This window comes from Anser anser (assembly GCF_964211835.1).
Source record: "Anser anser genome assembly, chromosome: 21".
Taxonomy (NCBI): Eukaryota; Metazoa; Chordata; class Aves; order Anseriformes; family Anatidae; genus Anser; species Anser anser.
The window spans coordinates 11,447,667-11,470,192 of record NC_139742.1 but is presented as its reverse complement, the minus strand read 5'-3'; the positions used below and the strand labels follow the sequence as shown (position 1 = coordinate 11,470,192).

The 22,526-nt window shown below is 39.4% G+C and overlaps 2 protein-coding genes across 11 annotated transcripts in view; one reads left to right on the top strand and one right to left on the bottom strand.

Moving 5' to 3' along the window:
* LHX2 (LIM homeobox 2) overlaps positions 1-656 on the bottom strand; it is a 46,227-nt gene extending 45,571 nt beyond the window's left edge. For both annotated transcript variants that reach the window (XM_083807021.1, XM_083807022.1), the window contains exon 1: positions 52-656. In XM_083807021.1, the coding sequence (XP_083663147.1) occupies positions 52-150 (99 nt within the window). In that variant the 5' untranslated portion in view covers positions 151-656. The remainder of the gene's footprint in view (positions 1-51) is intronic.
* Positions 657-756: 100 nt separating this feature from the next.
* DENND1A (DENN domain containing 1A) overlaps positions 757-22,526 on the top strand; it is a 193,096-nt gene continuing 171,326 nt past the window's right edge. For 3 of the 9 annotated variants that reach the window (XR_014574385.1, XM_083806954.1, XM_083806961.1), the window contains exons 1-2: positions 758-916; positions 7,943-8,013. Coding sequence is in view for 6 of the 9 variants with exons in the window: in XM_083806954.1 (XP_083663080.1) it covers positions 900-916; positions 7,943-8,013 (88 nt within the window). In the remaining 3 variants the exon portion in view is untranslated. Of the gene's footprint in view, positions 917-7,942; positions 8,014-22,526 lie in introns of those variants that run through there. The other 6 variants (XM_083806957.1, XM_083806962.1, XM_083806956.1 and 3 more) reach the window with 4 other exon arrangements.

Here is a 22,526-nt window from a genome sequence, read left to right as displayed (position 1 = left end):
AAGCTTCCTCAAAACTTCTTGTAAAACATGTTCAACAAAATGTTGGGGTACCTGTTTGATCCTGTTTGCCAGCTCCAATAAGGCATGTTCCAACATCTGTCTCATCTTAATTTCTGAGTCAACATTAGCTCTGTTTTCAGCAGACTGCATCTCATCTCTCCTCCACTTCTTTCTGGGAAGCCTCCAGTCCCCTTTAGGGCCCTACTTGGGCTTGCTGTTCTTTTACCGGGGCTTGTTGTTCTTTTACTGGGGCTTGGTGCTCTTTCACTTGGGCTTGTTGCTCTTTCTAGGCATCCCTCATCGCCCTTCCAGCACCTGATCCCCGTGCCCAGCTGCACAACGCTTCTACCACAGCCCTGCACGGGCACAGCTCCCACCCTTCTGTCTGAGGGCTCGCCCTTGTTTCCTCAGGCTGCTCCTTCGTTCTGCCCGGGGGCCCGCGATCTGCTTGCCACACACCGGCCTGCTGGGACCTTCACAGGGCTCCCCAGGTCCCGTCTGCTCGAGGGTCGCCCCTCAGGGGATCTCTGCGGGCTCTGGACCTGCCCGGGGGGTGCCTGAGGAGCCGGCGCCCGCTGACAGGAGGCGCGGGGCAGGGGGTGCTGCCCCCCCCCCCCCGTGCCCTTCCCGCCACTTTTGGCCTGAGGCGGCCCAAGGAGGGGAGGGACGCGGGGGGGGGGGGGGCTCCAATGTGCCCCACCCCCGCGGCCCCGCGGCCCCGCCGCACTACAGCTCCCGGCAGCCCCCGTTCCGTGACGCGCCCCGGGCGACGGCGACGCGGGCCGGGCCGGAGCAGGGCCCGATGCGGCGCACAGAGCGCGGCCCGCCCAGCGCCGGCCCCCGTCCCCGCCCCGCCTCGCTCCGGCTCGGGCCCGGGCCTATGCGGCCCCCCGCGGACCATGGGATCCCGGATCCGGTGAGCGCCCCGGGCAGCGGCGGGGCTCCGCGGGGGAAGGGGCCGCGGCCGGCACCGGGACTTCCCCGCCCGGCTCCGAGCGGAGGCCGCGGGCGGGCCCCGGCCGAGCCCCGGGAGTGCGGCCCCGGGACGGGCCCCGGGGGCGGGCGGCGGGCGGGGGGGGGCCCCGCGCTGCACGGCCGCGGCCCGGCCCCGCCGCGGGGGCGCCGCTGCCCGAGGGGGACACGGCAAGGCCCGGGGGCGCCTCCCGGCCCCGGCAGCTCCGTGTGCCCCAACGCCCTGTGGCCCCCCGCGGGGCCGGGCCGTGAGGGCAGGGCCGGGGGTTTGGTCCCCGCTGGGTCTGTGCAGGCCCTGAGGAGGGTTGGGGCTGCCGGCACTGCCCCGGCTGTGTGGGTTGCCGGGGGGTCGGGGGAGTTACAGCCTCGGTGCCTCGGCTGGAGTGGGCTGAGGGGAAGGAGGGCGGGCGGGTGGGCTGCCCGGGGCACCTGGAAGGGCAGCGGCACGGGGCTCGGGGGGAAGACGAGGAGCGCTGCAGTCAGTCAGGCCTGCAGCTCCGTGCCCGCAGTGGTTTTTGTCATTTTCATAAGTCAGGGGGCTGATTTACTGGTAGGCTCTCTTGGTGTGTCTTGTATTGTCCTGTTAGAGATCTCGGTTCGTGACGCTGTTCCAGGGTAATTCTCTTCCTCTGGGGTGGGTAGGGGTGCAATACAGCTATCGCCGCGCAGTGAGCGCTGACATCTCTGTGCATGGGAGCTGTGCTGTGGTGGGGACGTCCAGTTAGCTTCTGTCTCATTGAGCAATGTCAGTAGGTGCCGTTGAGCAACAGCTTTTCTTTCTTTAACACGTTGCTCGTCAAGATTACACAGGGCTTCAACTTTTCACCTCTGTTGTTTAATTTGAGTATAAGACTGGAGTAGTAGCAGTAGTTTGCATCGTCCTTGGTGTGATGACACGTCTTTGTATTCCCAAGCCTCTGGGCTGGGTACACATACATACATGTACTGGTGTTCTAGGGAAACGTCAATGGGTAGCGAGTGCTCGCAGTCGTAGTGCTGAGGTGACTGGTTGCTTACAGAAAGCAACCTTTCTTCTTTGGGAAGGGGTGCTTTTTGCCCTTTTGTGGAGTATGGGTTCTCCACTGTTGCTACAAAAAATCAAAGTAAGAAAAATAAGTTAAACTCTTAGCTTACATTCAAAGTACAAGTTCAGTCTAAAACCGTTGCCGTTTTAACATCAGAGCGAAGGCTGAGTCTGTAACTTGCAGTGTTGGATCTGGCAGCTGTCATCCTTGCATGGGTCCCTTCAAAAATTGCGGTCTGAAATCACTTTTTATGATGACCTTGTCTTAAACCGCTTAAAATGGGTGATGCTCACTTGCGTCTGCTTTGCTGATCGTGGATGCAGTCACTCGGATGAGGAGCTTCAACCGGAGCCCTCACTGAGGCGGGAGATGTGGCAGTTAGAAGTATTTACAAGCACCAACGGACTTACGGACTTTATCTGTACAAAGTCTGTTTCAGTGTGAGTGTCTCGTTCAGATTACTGGCAAATCCTGTGTCTTTCTCTGTCGCCAGGAAAACAGAGGTGATGACCCCATATAAGCATTATGCTTCATTCCTCCTGGACTTTATGAGAAAACATTTTGTCTGCTGAGTGATCAATAATTTTGCACTAGAGGGATGATTAATAAATTTTATTTTCCCTCCTCTGATGTAAAACTACAACAGCACTGTGCTTTTGTCCTTATTCTACATGAGCACCATTCACAACAATCTTGAAGCACGCAAAGAATGAGAGAGGCTATCTCAGAGACGTGTCAGGTCTGCTGTTTTGAGCGAGATGTCTGATCACACTGAGATTTTTGTTAAACATCTTTGGGCAGGATCTTTCACCTTCTGTGTTGCCAGGGGAAATAACTATTAAAAGGGAACAGTGGATTTTGTTGCTGCTAATATTACAGCACATTTTACATGTGCATTGTCATATCCAGGTTTAAAATGAAGGAATTAGAATGAAAAGTGTTAAATAGTTGTCATGTGGCATAATGCTTGTAGCTTTTTTTCCAAAATTACAGATAAATCTAAGGTTTCACCTAAATTGATTTAAGACTTAACAGTTAATCTAATTAATTAAATTAATTAACATACCATAAAAGTTATGCCATAATTCAGAAATACAGAACTTAAAAAGGAGTCTGCCTAGAATACGCTCTATTTTAAGGTAATTTGAGGCTTTTCTTTTGACCTCTTCCTTTTTCCAAAGGGTGTTTTTTCTCAAGTTTCATTCCTTCATGTCAGATTCTTAGAAGCAGCACAGACTCTGGAGGCATTTACTGACTTGAGGGTGGTGTTCACCTGTCACCTAATATGTAGACTGTGTGCAGCAGAATGCTTTTGCAATGAATCCTAACGTGAATAAGAGAGTCTACAGATAGTGGTGAAGTAGATCTGCGAAGTAATCTTCCTTGCTGTCGACAGGTGGGCTTCCCAAGCCGTGATGTTAATGAGTCTGAAGTGAATGCTGTACTTCCTCTCTTGTGGGGAGGAAGTAAGGAGCAAACTACTTGTTACAAACATGAAAACAAAATCGGGCTTCCACTCGGATTTATTTTCAAATTTGAAGTTTTACTATTCCTGTCACGACTTTCATGTTCTATCCCTCTTAATTAGATTTCTGTAATTAATAGGCTTTATTTCAATTATCCTGCTGGGATCCAGTAGTAAAGAAATAAACTAAAATCTGGAAATCGCATTCTGACCCAGAGCAGATCAGCATTTTGAATTTCTGTAAAATACTGTACATTTGAATTTCTGTAAAATAATATAATCTAAAGTACTTTTGGCGGTGATAAGCAGCTTCCTTATTGGGGCAGTGAATGGGAGCGTGAATGAGAAAATTATTTTATGATGGGGCATACCAAGGCATGCGCCCTTTACTCACAGTGCCGGTGAGTTTTGGAACCTAGCAAAAATCCAGTAGTCAGGTTTCTCGCTTCTTGCTATGGATTGATAATTAGGAGGGATATTAAACTCTTTGGCACATGATCACTTGCACACGCTGCGATATGCTCTGCACGAAACCCAGACATATGTCAGTTATGTTTTTGATGGATGTATAGTAATGAGTCATTCGAGTGAAAGATCGCTTAGAGGAAATTATCAGTAGCTGCATCAGAAGGAAGTGGAAGAAATCACGAAGTTGCCAGCAGTCCTGTAAGCTTGTGGCTTGCGGGTAGCTGCAGGCGCAGAACGAGGTCCCGCGGGGCTCCGCTGGGGCGTTGCGCCTCGCCTTGGCGCGTGCCCTACGGCGCGTGTGAGGCACCCTGTGCCGGGCAGGGTCTTGGAAACTGGAGTCTAGTTAGCCTGGCTGCCCTCGCTTTGTGGTAGCCTTCAGTGCTCAGGACATTAAAAAAGAGAAGATGTACCTAGTTTTGAGCAATGTGTCATTATTGGTCTCTTGCATGGAATTGCATTGCAGAGTAAAAAAGTTACCCTGGTCCATCCCAGCGGTGGTTGGGCTTCAGTGAAGAAAGAAGAGAACCCTGGTGCTGGTCTGTTTGCCGTAGAGCTTACTATGTACTGAGATGTGGTAGTACCTACTTAGGTAATACCAAGCAGAAAAAGTTAAAGACATTGAAGTTAACAAGGGCTGGAGGTGCGATATCAGAATCATGGACTTGTATAACCTTTTTTCTGTAAGAGATGAGTAATTAAGTCTTGTAACAAGAGACCTAACAGTCAAGCACTGTCAGGCTCCTCTCTTACACAGTATTTTTTTAAGTAGAATGATTTTTTCTGTCGTAAGTGCTACTGCATTGTCCTGTGTGTAGGGAAAATACTGCTGACAGAATCCAGATTGTGGCTTTAGGTGTGTGAGATGCATACGTCCATACAGACAGCTTCGGAGAAGAACTTTAATTTTACTCTTCGTAAATCTTGTGTAAGACTTATTTAAAAATATTGTTTCAATATAAAATTTCTTACGGATTGTTTTGATATTAAAGCAATTTCTACATCAAAGAGATTTGCAGTAATACCTACAAATAGCACCTACCACAGAAGCATTCTTTTCTTGTAAAAACTCATCCTGAACTTCTGCTTACAAAAATCATTGCATTTCCTTTTCAGATTATCAAGTTATCAAATAATTGAGGTACTTTTTACCTATGTGTCCTGTGTATTGCTTTTTTTATCATATGTATGTTCACTTGGTAATTCACCGTGTGTCTGAGCGTTACGTGGGGGCTGCTGGGGGAGGACTTTGCACGAGGGTGTTTGGGTTCCCAACGCCGGGGACAGGTCCAGTGAGCCGAGGTTTTGGTACAAGGCACACGCAGCATTACATGTCTGTGGGGCAGGTTAATAATCATAAAAAGGGACTGCAAAATATACATATTATGATGCGTGTTTATGCTGTGGTTGCAAACTGTATGAAGTCTCATAGTGACTTGTTTCCTTAGTTCCACGGGAAAGTTGTAAAATACTCAGAATTCAACAATGGCTTCATTCTCGCGCTGACTTCATTCTCATACCGAGGTGTTAGCTTCTTGAATGCAGTCTTTAATACGGAGTTTCTGACCTGGCAAAGCTACTTTAATTTCACTGTTTGTAGAAATAAGTGGACGTTTGTCATGGAATATTAAAATAGAAAATTTAATGTCTTTGTGTCTGAAAGTTTTGGTATATAGCATGTGCTCTTGCCAGCTGTGTTAAGCAGTGTTTTCACGGCAGAATTTAAACATAGACGCTAACATAATACTAAAAAGGTGTTTGTTATTTTATCCATTAGCTGTAAAAATATTAGAAAATGTATAAACTTTTAATTAAGGAAACAGGGTGCTAAAAATAGAGATATAAACAAGGAGGGTAAGATAAGACTGCACAGCAATATATTTTAAAGGAAAAATCATTTTTCTGTGTTAAGTGGTTATCGTATCATACTCATCCTGTGCCAGGACTGTAGCAAGATAGCTAAGAATGTGAATTTTTGAAGCAGATCATGTGCAGCACAAAGAAAATTAGGCAAGTTTATTTCACACTGCAAAGTAATAGTTGATTTGCTGGTCTTAGGTTGTCATAACTTACCAACGTGCTTCTTGGAAAAATGGCTACTAAATGCAAATCAGTTGGGAACTGGTGGCAAATTAAATTAAAATTAATTGAATTGTGGACAATATTGTTGCTCCTGAGAGGTGCTCTGTAAAATTGTAGAGTGTGATCCTATGCTACTGAAACCAATGGTAGCTTTTCTGTTAATTTAAATAGGTGTGGGATTTGGCTTAGAGCCATTTGACTTGCACTGAGTAGGTCTGTGGCATGAGTAGAAATGGTTTTTTTAATCACTTTTGGTGTTAAAGCAGGATAAAAATAATATAAATTCTCTGATGTGCAGGCTTAACTCCTTGACATGTTTATATTTTTGGTTTGAGATGCAGAGGAAGATGAGTTTTTGTTGTTGTTTTTTATTATTCAGATGGGAATTCTAGCATAAATATGATTTTTTTTTTTCTTGCCATTGTTTTCATTTGTAGCTGTAAGGGAACTAACAAAATTCACAAGTTACTTATACCTCAACAGGTTTCTAATTTTAGATAGTTTACGTTAACACATAGGAGACAATATTATCACTATACAAACAACTATAAATTTAGAACAGTTTTGATACTTAGTTTTAACTGGAAAATCTAAGAATAAAGTGTCACATGTTCCGACTTACAAAATCTCTATTTCAGTAACCAAAAAATTACAAAGTCTAATGTGTGGTTCTCTTTAATCTCATCAAAAATTCAGGAGTTGCTAAAATTGTTAGGCAGAAACTGAACTCAAAATATGCTTTCTTATACAATCACTTGTGGCATTTATATGCTCCTTATGAAGTATATTTCCAGAGCTTCATTTATGGAGTTGGCTTTAGATTTATGTTAGTAAGAGCTGAAAATGTAGGCTAAGTGTTTTTTTTCAGTCATATAACATTAACTTTCTACTTTTAGTACTGGTATACTAATAACTCTGGATGAGAATAGTCTCTTTCCGTAAGCTTCATTTGCCTTTTGTAGCTGAATTTGGTATCTCCTTTAATCATATCACCTATTTCCTTTTTTCATCTGCATCTGGCAACTTTCCACACGTAAGACTGCAGTGTCTTGAGGCTAAACCTTGTGCATTTGAAATATTCTCCAGCAGGGCCCTTCTGACAAAGAGATGCAACTGTTATTAACAGGTATTAAAGAGGGGAACTGTCTTCATCCAAAATACAGCCTCTTAATTTTTCCAGCAATGTATGCATAAAGTGGCTTTGCATCCTCTTGACTGCTGCTGCTTTTTTTTCCATTTTTTTTCTGAGTAAATAGGTGTCATGAAGTTGAACTTGGGGGTCACAGTAATGAAAATGTGAATCTGTTTTGTTTGTTTCATGTTGGGCAATTTGACTCTTCTTTCAATTTGGTGAAGAGAAAAGGGTATTTAGGTTTTATTTTATTTTTTCTGAAAAAATATCCAAGATGGTATTTAGCATATACAGCGATCTACTTTCTCATTTGAAAGTAAAGGTGAAATAAAAAAGAACTTGCTTTTGCAAGTTGTATATGTAATCACATTGAACTGAAATAAGCATCGCTTTTCAGAATGTTACCCAGGGGAACAAAAAGCGTAGTTCTCTTTTTCTGGCAAAGTTTCTGAATAACAGGCCTGTGACATTTTAGTATGTAGAAATGCAGACAGGTCACAGTGATTGAAATGACATAAAGGATCTGTGTGCTTGATTTCTATTGTTTTTTATTTAATTTTATTTTCTCGGTGGAATTCGTTTGGACACTGTTCATACTGACTGATCTGAGCCTCAGTGCCTACCTGTTACATTCCTGTAAGGCACAAAGATCTGAGGTTCTCAGGCCATAAAACAAGGAATCTATTTTGTGAAGTTGTCACTGTAATGTATGCATTCTTAGAACCCTTTTTGTCTGATTAATTGAAAGCATGCTTGGAAAAAAAAATCTGTGTGCTAAATACTTTTTTTTCCCCCTTTCAGACAAAATCCGGAAACTACCTTTGAAGTGTATGCAGAAGTAACTTATTCGGGCATCAGTTGCATTGGGAAAGGTACTGTTTTGTGCTGTAATTCTACCTATTTCTTGGCTAAAACTATTTTTAACCAGATAGTGCAAGGTAATGAGGTATATTCATTATTATGCTCTTCCACCTTTTAAAGAAAGCTGGAATCTTTTACAGTTGGGACTAATAATAAGAAAATCCTGCCTCTGTCCCTATTTGTGGACAGTTTCTTGGGTTCTTTGACTGTTTTGTCCTTTGTCTTTTGGAATAGAAATAACTCTTACTTCATTAAGTTGAAAAAGTAAATGCATTTTCAGATTTATGTTTCTGCTCGTCTGAGGAATGATTAGGTTTAAATTAAAAAATAATCCAAACATTTTTCTATGGAATTTATTTTTACTTACTATTTCTTACATGTCTACAAAACCATTCTCTTCCCAAAATTCTTCCTTTGATCAAATGATTTTATCTAGAAATAAGGCATGGAAATAGCTTATGATTTGGCTAACTGATTATTTTCACCAAATATTGTTATCGAGTTATAGCTATACAAGTATTTTTTCCATAATATTATTTCTGAGAAATATTCCTATGTTTATGCTAGAGATGTCCTGTAACAGCTGAAACCAACATGTAAGTGTATTTGTGGATGTTTGATTATCCTTGTTTCTATAACCGATGAAGTTAATAAAAAAAAATAAACAACAAAAGCAAAAGTTGGAATTCCTAATCCCAGAATTTATTTCAAGATACTGTTTTGTGAGGTCAGTCTCTAGAAGGTTATGGAAAGGAGGGATGTCAAAATGAAATAATTAGAATTAGTCAACACATATTGAAGTAATACACTATTGATCTTTGACGAAACAATCATATGTTTATTGTATATATGGTATAATGAGCCATAACTTTATTGACTGGGGAGTCACTTATCTCCTTCTATATCTGTATTTGTTTGTTACAATCAGTGAGAGCCAAATAACTGCAACTCTTTCCTTTAATGCCAAAGCCTCCATAGGAGTTGTAACTGGAATACAGTTTTGGCTTGTCCTACTGCTGTACACCGTCACAACTATTTGATGTAACTGCAGGAGCCCTTTTAATAACTGGTCTTTGTTTCTGCACATCTGACCTGGATTCTAGTGCCAGAAAATCTGAACAAATTTGACCGTAAACATTACATTGTACAGTACTAGTGTCTGGGTATAATCTTCTCTTTGAAGTTTGTTTGCATCCCCCTGGAGGGATTAATTCCCTGCTGTGGGAAGGTGGGTTAAAAAGCACTGAAACTACTTTACAGGTTTTTAATTGGAGAATTTAGTATACATCTTGTTCTATAAACCAACTGATTCTGTGGGAGTTTCACTTCGGTTGTGTTTTTAAGTTTGTTGTATGCACTTGTAGGTGCAAAATATTCAGAAATGGTTGTTCTTAGTGTGTAAAAAAATGTAAAACAAAAATACAGTTTGTATATTCTGAAGTTATTAATTCTGTCTGAATAATCTTTAAAAAAATTTCCCACCTAATACTTTGTATTTAAGAGGTGTCCTTTATTCTCAGAAGTTTTAGATGAGTGTATCTCCAAATATTCTGTCCTTGTGTTCTAAACAAAGCTGGTTGGTTGTTTGCCTCTAAGCAGTATCAGCTGTATTTAATAGCTGAACTGTATTTCCAGGCAAAGCGCCATTCTGGAAATATAGTCCTAGAGGCCTCCGTGTAGTCATCTCTTTCTCCTTCCTTGGCTATCTAGTCTTTGCTGGAAGACTAAGGATATACATCAGTGTGTTTTCTGGAATCAGAAGGATGTGTATTAAATGGCAAGGAGCAATTACTATTAAGAAAAGCAAAACACATAAAAAACACGTAAGGAGCAAATTATCAGACGTGTTTAAAAAAAACATTCTTCCCATAGAATGGATTCTGAAATTAACTGAGACAACTACCTCTGAAGTTTATGTCTAGTCTGGTAGTGCTATCGACCGCTTATAATGCACTTAATTCTTGCATCAATTTTCTAATACCGTCTTGAGGAGAATGAATTGTTCCAAAGCTATAAAAATCCTAGTGTGGGGGATTGTCTGGCTTGTGGGATGGTAAAACATGCCTCTGTTTTGTTAATAATCCAAAAGTTTGTATAGCAAGGGATATTTTCCATGTAACTGTTAAGTATCAACTGCAATTAAAAGCTTTAATATATTTCATGGCTCATTTGCTTCTTGCTGAAATGGGAAATACTGACTCCTGTTATTAACTACTGACAGACAATTGTACATTCAAGTAGCTTTATTGCTTGTATAATTGTTAACAATCATACATTAAATGTTTAGTAACTTGCCAAATGGATGAGAGCAGTATTTTACATCATCTGTAGAAGGCTCCCTCTTAGTTACCAAGACAGTTGACTGCAGAAGAAAAAAATCTATTCTGGGCTCCAGGAAAGATCTCGATAAACTAGAAGGAGTTCTTGGAGGGCCACCAAGTTGGCAAGGGAGCTGGAGCACTTGTGCTGTGAGGGGAGGTTGAGGGTGCTGGGCTTGTTCAGCCTGGAGAAGAAGAGGCTTCAGGAGACCTGTACAGCAGCCTTCTGTACCTGTAAGGAGTTCATCAAGGTGACCAGTTCTCAGTGCATGGCAGGAGAACAGGAGGCGACGACACAGATTGAAACGAGATGTTTTAACTGGACATCAGGAAACGTGTGTTCACTGTGAGCACGGTCAAGCGTTGGAAAAGGTCACCAAGAGAGGTTGTGCAGTCTCCATCCTGGGAGGTTTGAAAGACCTGACCGGGTGACAGCCTGAGCAACCTGGTCTGGCATCACACCTGCCCCTTCTCTGAGCAGGAGGTCGGACCTAAGGCCTCCGGAGGTCACTTCCAGCGCGAATTGTCCTATGATCCTACGATTTGATTCCTAGAAATGCAAGCTCCAGGATCACTCAGAAGATGTTTTCTATTTTAAGTAAGAGAAAACTTTGTCAAAATAAAGAAAGTTGAAAAATCAAACGTTTTGTTCCAGTCCAGGCACAACTCTGCCGAACAGCAGTGCAGTGTGGGAGCTGAGGAGGGAAACGGCCGCGGGATCAGCTCAGCTGTGGGCTCTTCAGCCTTTCTCGCCTGGATTGCTGAGAAATAATGAGTATCTGTTCTCAGCATTGGTAATTGTGTATTTCTGCCACATGAAGTCTTTGGTATGTTGTGGAATTCCTAGTTCAGTTGGATTTAAAAGCTATATTTGTACTTTTCTTTGCATATTCATAGATCTTATTTGGGTACTTACAGATTTTTCTTACTGGGTCACTTTATGTAAATGTGATATCTGTATTTTGAGAAGCATGAAGATATTTCGGGAGAAGACATTTAGCGATCCAGTTTTCTGTCTCAGCTTTATGAATGCAATTTCCTTGGAAGCTGGGAATTCCCAGCTTCCCCTTGACTAACTGAATCTATTAGAGTGGACTTGGTTTTTGTTTGTTTTTGCTGTGTTTTTTTTTTTTTGTTGTTACGAACATCTGACTTCCTGAAATTGAACAGAAACACAAAACTGCTTTTATTTTTAACTTTCTGCTCACTCTTAATTTTTTCCTATATAGTTCTGACAGTAGGAGTATTTCTAACTTTAGTTATCATTTGGATGTAAGGAGCTATCTGCCTTACTAAATCCAGGTGTATTACTTCTAAAAAAAAAAAAAAAGTAAGAAAAAGCAAGCAAAGAGAGGTTTTTAGTTTTGTCATAATTATTTTAGAGATTTCACTGATAGGAGTTAACCTTTCTTCAGGAATTAAATAAAATCTTGAAAATTGAAGGTGGAGGGTTAATAATAATGCAGTGCATTGCCTAGCGGATACCAGTAACGTATTCTAGATGTAATCTAAATGCATCAGTTTTGCCTTTCTTCTGCGATACTTAAGTGTGACATAGTTTCAACTAAAACATACATCTATTCATTTTTCTCTAAAATAAATATTATAACACTTGTGAACACTACATGCAAAGTTTAAGGTCTACCATTGCTTTTCTTAGGATACTTCTCAATTTCAATATCAGTCTTTGTAGCTGAAGAAGTTTATGCTGTTTGTTTCATTGCTGATGTATCTGGTGCTTCACAAATAAAGAAAGATAAAAGTTACTTGTTTAAATATAAGCTGGAAATGCTAAATTCTCTGGTCTTAGGGGAGAGCTACAAAGAACTTGAATTGTTTCTGTTACAAATTGTAACTTCTGAACTTCGGGAATTCAGTAGCATTTTATACTTTTGACATATTTTATGTTTACAAGTATGGTATAATACGTTGGAAAAGCACTTGCTGTTTTTGAACTTCAGCTAAAATATTTTCTCCTTTTACCAAAACTTTTCAGATGCAATAGAAAGAATTTACTAACAGATTTTATTTAAATACCTACATAAAGAAAGCAAAATCATGCTAACTACTTAAGAAAGCTTTCTTTCAAATTTTCAAAGCACTTTATGATCTGACAACTGGTGCAGTTCATTCGTCAGAAATCTGTGACAAATGTAAGGATCTTGCTGGACCTGAGCCAAAGATCCCCCCTTGTTAGAGGGGGCTGTGAGGAGAGCTGGAGCAAAACTGTCAGACCATTGGTGTAGAAAAAGAATTTGTTAGTCTAAAGTAACTGATCAAAATCGTCTCTAAGATATGAACATCTGAAAGTAAATGCTCGTGAGAGTAAGGCACTCCCCCTGCACTCCTGTCTGGGAGGACATAGCATGCTTTTGTATGGGGTTTTTGTGTTCTCGCCAAAGCAGACATTATAAAAGTACGTCAAATCTGTAGCTTTACCATGTAGTGTGCCAAAGGCCTTTCTCTCCAAGGACCTCATCTTTCATCTTTTTGTGAGTGTAGCATAAATTCTTGCTGTGTGTTCAAGGAAAAAGCTGAAATGGTTTAGTACAGTTAAAGGATTTTTCTTTCTTTCATTCTTTTTATTTTTTTTTTCATTTAAAATGATGGTAAGTTGGAAGCCTAAATGTGATAGCATGGACATAGTGTAAGTGTGCTAGAGTTTAACAAATGTTCACTGGATTAGTAAAGGAAATGTAGTTTATACTACTTCTTTTATGACAGAATTTAAAAGGTCTTGCTGGAAGACTCGCCATGTGCTTCTTTCTTTTCTCGAAAACATACCACTAAGTTGAAAAGGGAGATGAATCTTAGAAGGAAACTATTAACTCTGAGGGAGTTTATCATTGTTTGAGAGAAAGGATGGAATTTGCATTTGAATTGGCTCTGAGAGTAGCATGTACTACTAATCTTGTTCCTACTAGAAGCTTGTGAGTAGTTTAAGTACTTCCTTCTTTACTTTTCATGTTCTAGCCCTGTGTTGTAATAGCTCTTCCCCCACCTGCCAGTAGATCACGAATGTTATAACTGAAACTAATCGAAGCCCTTAACTCCACAGGGAGATGTCACGATGTACTCGGGCCCTAAAAGTATTCTACGGTTGTCGCTGTGGTTCCCGTGACAGGACTTCCGAGGCAGAGGGAACCAGCAGGCTTCTGCCTGTGCCAAATGCACGTGCTGCTGCCCCTTGCCATTCTCTGTCCTATGTTGTAACTTTCACTGCCACATCAGTACCTGCCAAAACAGATCAAGTATTGTCTTGAACGTAAACACTGGTACTTGAGTAGAGTTAAGAGTTGGTAGTTCAAAAGACTGTAAACCCTACCTGTGCATCTGTCAGAGCAACCTGTATTTTGTGAAGTGGAAGCATTTTGTTGCTTGAAGTTTGCCTGTTATGTATTGAGAAATAGGTAGCATACTAAATATTTAGGACTAACAAAGGAAGTGCAAAGTTCACATTATGTTCTAGTAAAAAAGGGCTTTGTGTTGAACGTGTTCCTTAATTGGGGTATTACAAGTTTTCCTGTCCTATCTGTGTGACACTGTGTACCTACACCCAACTTCCTATTGCAGGACTGGAAAAATAACCAAATGTAAGGAGATGGCTAGCATCTAGGAATGCTAATTCTTCTAAGCTGCTTCTTTGTTTTCCTGTTTCCATTTGATTGCTTTTCTTCTGAGTACCTACAAGGTGGAAAACTTTCACAAAGAACTTACTAGGACTGAAGTGTCCGGATCAAGTAAGTAGCATTGTCTGAACTGTTCTGTTCAAAGACAGTTCCCAGTTTGGATTTTACAGTATAAATTAAATATGGAACTCAATTTGAGGAGAAAATCACTTTATGAAACATCAGAATTTGTCATACTGCAAGTCATCATATGTTTTAGTTAAAACTTTTCTTAGGTCTGTTCTTATCTGATGATACTAGATTTAATAAAGACCAAAAATGTTAGTTATGAATGTTCTTCCATTTCTCTAACTTACTTTGTGGAAAGAGATCTGTTGTTCGTCCTTCTTGCTTCATCCTTTAACTACTTCTGTCTGCAATCTTTTCTATTGCACAAGTATTTACCAGTCTGTGCTATATTGCTGCTGCTGGCATTGTTTAACTAGAGAGAAAAATTCAGCACAGAAAGTCTTACTCACAAGACTTTAAACTCTTTTGTTGATTTATATTTTTTTAAAGGAGCTTGACATCTTCATCAAGTTCACAGTGGGCCTGCTTTGTTTGCTTTCTCTTGAATGCTTGATAAGATTTTTCTTCTATTGTTTTGTGCAGCAAGGACAGAACTTGCCATGGCTGAGGTGGTTTTTTTGTAAATCCACAATATGGTCATTGTCTGCTGCTGAATAATTGTGACTGCTTTTTGTACAACCAGAACTAAGGCTTTGGCTGTGAACAGATTCCTTCTTAGCGTGAAAAGAGACTAATCCATGTAAATACAGCCCCAAAATAAAGCTTTACAGAAAAAGGGAAAGGCTGCTAAGCAGGAGGGCAGAGGTCAGCAATTTAACCTTTAACCTAACAAATAAGAAGCATGAAAGTTCCTGAATTGGTTTACAAAGGCAAGCTCCTGTGATCTGTCAGTTTTTCTTTTCATGATAGAGTTGGGTGAGAAAACTGACTGACAGCTAGTGCCTTTTTAACTGCAGGTTGAAATTAACTGCTAAACTGAAACTTTTTTAGGGAGGTTTTTAGTGGTTTTAACAAATTATTTTCATTCACTAGCTGTATTTGTAGTTTTTCTTGAATTTATAGAGGTTTGAGTGGTTCTTCTTTTTAAAGAGTTCTTGAGAGACTCAATTTAGATACCAAATGCTACTGAAGCATTTGATATTTCAGCATTTGAAGCGTTTAAGAATTTGATGAAGCACTTGTTGCAATTAACTCTCTGTTAATGTGTTCCTTTAAGAGTCGGGCTGTTATTCCAATAACTGCAAGCAGATTGTACTCTGAGTAGAGTCAAAAAAGTTGTTGTTATGGGGGTGGTTACTTAATCTAAGGGAGTAATTTTAACTTTAGTTTTTGCTCAGTCACAAAAATTTCCAAGGTGGTTTGGTTTTGTTTGTCCTTATTTAATTGCAACAGGTGATCTCATTAATGCTGTTAACTTTTGCTTAAATCTTAGTCCATCTAAAACCAGTTGTTAATTTCAACATAGACACTTCTGTGACTTGTAAAGAACTTTAATTAGAGTGTCATTCAGATGAAGAAACAATGTCTTTAAAGAAGACTCCCTGTAGATTAAGACTAGGGATTTTTATTATTTATTTATTTATTTTGCTTAATGCTGGTAGCAGTGTCCTGGTAACGACTGTCCATCCAGAGTTGTACTTACACTTCTTACGAGTGTCTTCGATAGAAATACTGGATTTTAGGAGTCATGACCATGTTTAGTCTGTGGGAACATGGGTCAGTAATTCTACCTAGCAAATAAGTTTAACAAGCAAGCAAAGTAAAATTGGTAAAACAAAAGAGGAACCAGGTCTATTTTCATTGCTGGTTCTTTTTGTTTTACGTAGTTCCTTGAAAGAAGAGAATGTAAACTCTAATTCAAAAAGAGGCCTAGCAGAGTGCCCTAGGCAGTTTTGGTCTGCTTCTCTGGGATGTGATATTTTTTGTCACGAACAAAAAGAGACGTTTTTTTCTTTTGTGGTGTGTGCTGTTTTTGTCTTTCTTTTTTGGGGGTGGCTTTTAAGATAGGCGTGAAATGAATCCAAGACTACCGTTTTGGTTCAGCCATGGCTGTATATTAAAAAAACAAAACCCCCTAACCTTTTGTGCTACTAGAGAAAAAATTGACCCTGCAGTTTTCTGTATGAAATGCTGCTGTGTGCTGATGCCCAGTTACGGGTTAGTGTGTGGTTCACTTCCCTGTCGTAGTGATTGTGAATAACAGTGATGGTAGGATACATTTTAATCACTGTATTATATTCTGTTTATATCTGAACATACTCATTATCTGTGAGCAAGGTGTCTCACCGGCTCGCCACTGGATTTCTTCAAGTGAGAAGTGAGAAGAAACGCCAAGGCAATGCTGCTGAGTCCTGACTGATGAGTTGAGGGATTTGGCCCTGCTGTGGCCCAGCAGATCTGACACATCTATTGGCTCTTGGGAAGATGATTATGTCTTTTTTGGTTGGAAACAGTTTCACATATGCTTTCTAATAAAGCCTATTTCACAGAAGAGTGGGATGGAAACCAGGAAGTTTGACCTGCAGATTAAGGATGATAGTCTCGGATGGAGGGGGTGGGAGCGAAGAGCTGGTAGTGATAATCTAGGATTCAGAATGGTTTTAATCTCAGGAGGTTCTGTTTATACTTGCAAAGGGGCTAATGTGTCTGTGTCCCATCCCATCTCATCTCCCTCTTCCCAGTAAATAATTAAGTTGCTTGTTTTTTTCTGAAGTCTTCTGTTACTGGCCATGTGGAGAGTAATATTTTTTAATTTGATAGACAAATTAGTAAAAATAAACGATGCCTACTGTAGATAGTTAAATAATACAAGTCTGTGTAGAAGGACCATGTAGAAAGTCATAATCTGGGTGGAAAGCACTGCAGTTAAAAGATGAGGAGGAGAGTGAATGAAGAACTATTGCCAAAGGAATATTAGCAGTGCCAAAATACGGGGTCTGTCTCAGTCTTCATCAGCTATTACAGTACACATGCCAAGGGAACGGTTGGGGGGGGAAAAATAGGGGGTGGAGAACTTGCTGTGACTATTCTTTTTTAAGCAGTATCTTTTACACACTGAATTTGTGCAAGGATTTTGTATGGTGCTGAAGGGAATTACAGTTGCAACTCCCATTACATTCTACTGGGATTAACTGAATCCCATCTTTACTTCATTTGAAGGGTCTTTTATGTTGAAACTACATAGTTAGGAATATAAACATCAGCAACATTACCTCTTTTGAATTGGTTCTTACATGCTTTTATCTCTGAAGTAAACAATTAAGTCTTCAGGTATGTCTATGTGACCTGTAAGATACGTTAGAGGTCATTGAGGTTTTCTATTCTATTCCAAAGGTACTGAAAAGAGACGGTGTGTGGAAAAACGCTTATAAGCATGAATGCGACTCAAAATCAGATTTTGAAACATGAAGACAAAATGTCTGGTTAGGTATCACAGCACAGGTATACAGTAGAGTCAGGCTTCCTCACTTTATGTATTTGCAAGCTTCGTATTTCACTTAATATTAAAATCACGTGCTTCATATTGTTGTGAATAGGACAGTAAAGGATGGTGCAGGCAAGTCAGAAGAGATACCAGGACATAAGAAACAGCTCAGGCAGAATGGACAATAATTTAGGAAATCTCTTCAACAGGCAGCTGAACAGAACTGGCCTGAGGGAAAGGCCAACCCAATGCCTCCTCCCCCCCCCCCCCCCCCCCCCCCAACAAACAAACAAAAAAAAACACAACAAAAAAACACCCGCCAGCAACATAAAAACCAACCAAGTAAGCAAAACACAACGCTTTCCTTTGCAATAAGTATGAGACTGTCTTCTGAAGCTGCTCTTCGCTTGCACCTAAAGTAACACCTGACTTTATCTGATATTTCTCTGTTGCACCTTCACTCAGTTTAATTTGAATAGTCTATCAAGCAAGTTAAAATAGATTCATACAGAGCAGGTCATTATCTATAGAATTATAGCCTATACCCACAAATGCATTAAAATTCATACTTGTAATTGTCATAGACTAATACATTGATCTCATCCCGACTTATCTAGAGATGATATTTGTACATGGAAAGTGATATAGATACTTGCTTATTTTGCTCTCCTGTAATTAACGTCCTTATACATTGAAGATAACATTTCTCCTGTGTATTTGTTGCTTTTATGTAATGGATTAAGTGCCTTACCTTTGTTTCTAATAAATCATCTTGTTTTGTTTTTAATAGTATTATTGTTTTCATTTATGGTTTCAGAAAATCTGCTCATAAACTATTCACTAAAAGTACATACCACTTCCATGCATTGTAGATTTTGTAAGCAGTATGCAATTGAATAGCTTTTAAAGGTAATTTCTGCTGGAAATAATTAACATATTAAAATAGGAGTGTATAGCTTTGTGTACACCTTAGCAGTATTCATAAACAAAAATAGATTTAGTGAATAAATAGAATTATTTAACTGTTCAGTATTTTATTTAATGAAATGTAGAGGTAGAAAATAGCAGAATCTCATGTTTTGCCATCTCTCTCACATGGAGATTGCAAAATGCATGCCTTGTTGCACTTAAAATACCAAATGTGGTACCCAGTAATACAGCAATTGTAGCACTTTTCATTTTGATGTATTTCTTCTTGATAGTTTGCTTTACCCTGGATACAGGATTAGGTCCTTCACTAAACCATCCTGAATCAATTCTCTACCTAGGCTAAATGCTTGGAATACAGTGGACATCGCATGGACAATTGGAATCGAATATTGACAAGGTTTTAAAAATAGTCATACACCTCAATTTTGTTTATCTCGGAGTTTTAAAAACCTATTGACTTCATTGCAGCTTGACTATAATTACCATGTTTAAACTTCTATGCATTTTTTAGTTTAAACAGCCTTTGTGTTTTTTTTAAACCAAAAGAAAATTAATGAGAAGAGACAAAGAGACATCAAAGAGGTTTTCCCTCTGATTGCAGTGTTAGAAGTTTTGCCTGAAAATAGGTTACATTTCTTGTGTTTTCAGCTGAATCCTCATTAACTTTACATTTTAATGATGTCCAGAGCAAATTATGCCATTATGGTAGATGCCTTAAAGGAAAGCTTAAAGGACACCTTTTTTAATGTTTGTTTCTTTATTGGTGGCAGTATTTGTACCAGTATTATAAACAGTGTTAGAATGCTAAAAGTAATCCCAAGACATATATCAAAAAGTGGAAGATATTTCTGATATATATATATATATACGTACACATACATTCATATATATACTGTAAGTATCTTTGGTTAGTATTGAACACAAGTGGAGTATATTAGGGGGATACCTTCATTGTCGTAGAAGAAAAATGTAAATCGTCTTTTGAAAGAGTTTATAAATTACTTCATCTTATAATCAGTTTAATTTATAATAAAATGGAGACAGATGATGTAACAGAGCCTCTGAATTATTTTGTTTTCTTGAACCTTCAATGGAGTAGATGATTGAAATGTTAATGAAGTGATGGTTTGTGTTTTTACAATGAGATAAAGCATTATTGGAGGATCTCTGTGGAATTTCAAATTCATTCAAATTGGGGAACTGTGGTTCTGTGGCCTAACGCAACTCTTCTACTAAAAATTAACATTGTGTAATTAACTTCTTAGATGAGGGAATCTTGTTATATCAAATGCAGTAACATCGACTTGTATTTGATGCACCGTACATAAACAAGGTTAACTGAAATTGGCAGTAGCTTGAATGGAAGTTGAACAGTTGAGAATCCAGGTAGTTTAAGGAAATCCTATAAAACAGCAACAAGTTTTTTTTTTTTTTTGGCTCCCCTTCTCCCCACTCACACTGTTGCCCCACAGAAGCACACGTTTCTGACTGTAGCTCAGTGAGGAGACAGACAGAACAAAAGGCCTCATGGACAGTGAGGTTGTTTTTTTCCCTGTCTTCACACCTGGTGTCTGCATATTGTGAACAGAACCTTTTGATTTTCTTGGGCTGCACTCTAATCAATAATCTGAATTTTTGGAATGTGAGGTTGTGGTGAGGGGAGGAGAAAGAAATAGCAATGTTCCAAAGTTCAGCTAATAGAAGATGAAATCCGATGGACTCAATGAAAAGTTATGTAAGATCTGAAAGCTCGGTATTTCATGACTGTATTGCCATAATGGAAGTTGCTACTTAATCTGATTATTACTGTAGGTATTGCTCTGTTTGACATATGATTTTACTAAGGTAGTGTTCTGTATGTATATGTTCAGTGTTTCAGATCAGTATTTCTCAAAAAAAATAAAAATAATAATAAAAATATCTTTCCAGTGGAAACAATTGGCTCATCTCTAGTGCTTGTTTTTAATAAATGCAACCTCTTCATATGTTCCAGACTTGAATTGCTGAATGACTGGCTGTCCACCGTAGCATTACTAACTGTTTGGTGTTGCTGCTCGTCTGCAGGTATAGCAAACCTGTCTTCTCTAGTTGAGTGGAGCTGCACTTGCATATGGTTAGCTGATAGAAGATGCCCCTGAGAGCTCATATTGGTAGCCATGACTCAAAATAATCCTTTTGGTCCTGAGAACTTCACTTTAAGGGTGCTACAATTTTATGATCGGCTTTTCAACTGGAGTTTGTATAGCTACTTCAAAAGTTTTATTTTCTTGGCAAATGCATACATAGCTCTTACGTAAATGATTTTTTCCCTTTTATTTTGAATTCAAATAAGAAAATTTTCACTAAATGGCTTTTTGCCTGGTTGTATTCTTTCTTCATCCTTTATTTAGACTGGTATGCATGTCTTGATAGAGTTATTTGATATTTCCATCGTTAATAACTAATCAAATAGACAAAAAAACTAAAACTGAACTTAACCTTTCCGTTTTGATATGGTTCTTATTTATTCTATTCTTTCTTAATAAATTTTATGTAGAAACTGTTCAGAAGTTAAGTGCCATAGTTGTGTAGGGGTTATGGCAGACCCAAAGTGCGTACTCAGGTTGATGTGTGGTCTTAGGTGGTCTTTTATTAGAAAGTGGGTTTAAGTCTTTCAAATGTTCGACTGTCTGTAAGCTAGATGCTTGAAAACAGCTTTCAAAAGTGGTGGCTTAAGTTCCTAGCTTAGTTTAAATCTTTTAGCATAGATTCCTTCTAATATAACTTTAGTTTGAAGATCGTATCATTAAAGATATGCTCTTTGTGGTCTCTTTTTCTCACATTTATTTTGTAATTATCAGAGAATTCACAGTAACTTAATCCTTAGTTAAGATGCATAATAAAAATACTGATTAATAAGCTCTAGCTGACAGGAAGATGTGTATGTTATTGTTATTTCCGTGCCATGCAGGATTTTTGTATAGAACAATATTAGCAGTAAAAACCTGACGTGTTCTTCCTGGTAACTTCTTCTGCAAGTATTTGCAGCATGGCTCTTTCCAACCAGTTATGTGGTAATGATAGTGCAAGGCTGAAACATTCCAATCATTCATGCTCCTGTCCTCCCTCTCTCATACGTGTTTCTTTGCTCAGCATTTTTGCTGTATTTCTTTGCTTTGTTGTGGTCAATTCAGTCAGTATAATAGCAAAGACATTGGCTTTTTTCTTTAATAAAGAGTTATGTTAGAAATATACTATAACGGAGATAAGAGCTATTTATGTCCTAAGCTATTGATTTTTAATTAATGTTGCCTGGGCTCATACATGTTGGCAGAATTGCTAACAGCTTGTGGCATTTTTTAATTCACATCTTCTTTTTTGGTATTTTGACAGTGTCATTCATATCTCACGAAAAAGTACCTTGTCAGGTTAAATGTGTTAAAACACCGAGCAAAAAAAGGAGAGAATGGAACATAGGGCTGCCTAGAAACCTTGATCCATTGCCAAAGTATTTAAACAATTTAGTGTTTTGGTTTTCTAGCTCCAAGCTGCTTCTCAAATCCCTTGCTAATTAATCCAGTTAATTCTTTGTAGACTAACTGTATGCAGGGCTTTTTCTTCTGCTTGTATTGCTGAGAACCCTGTTTTGTTTGAAGCAAACCTAAGCTCGGTTATAAAGGTTGTAGTAATAAAGTGAGTACTAGTAGATGTAAATACAGTGTTTTGAGTCTTTTTAAAAGGAGTTGTGTTTGTGTGTGTAGCTTCTAATTTAATCTTTCATGTTTAAAAATCAAACATATATGCTTGTGTTAAAAAGATGGAGAGAACTTTGCCGTTAGTTTGATTGCCTTAGAAATGGGAGTAGAGCTGCTATGGAATGGTGGTGGTGTGAGATATTCGTGTTGCGGCCTTGCAGTTAGTGATATATATGTTTACTTTTTTCAAGGAAAAGTGCTGTAAATATTGTTCTCTTCTGTACTCTGAAATGGATGTTAGGATATAGGGCAAATAACGGAGTTTAACGGGAAGGAGAGTTTGCAGAAGTGACCTGTTGATTCTCTTCAACCAAGAGACTGGACTCCCCTGCTGGCGGTACAAAGGTGGGCGAACTCAGGTCTCAAAGCGGCAGCTAGGGAGCAAGGAGCTTGGAAGCCCAATTAGGCGTGGTATGAGAT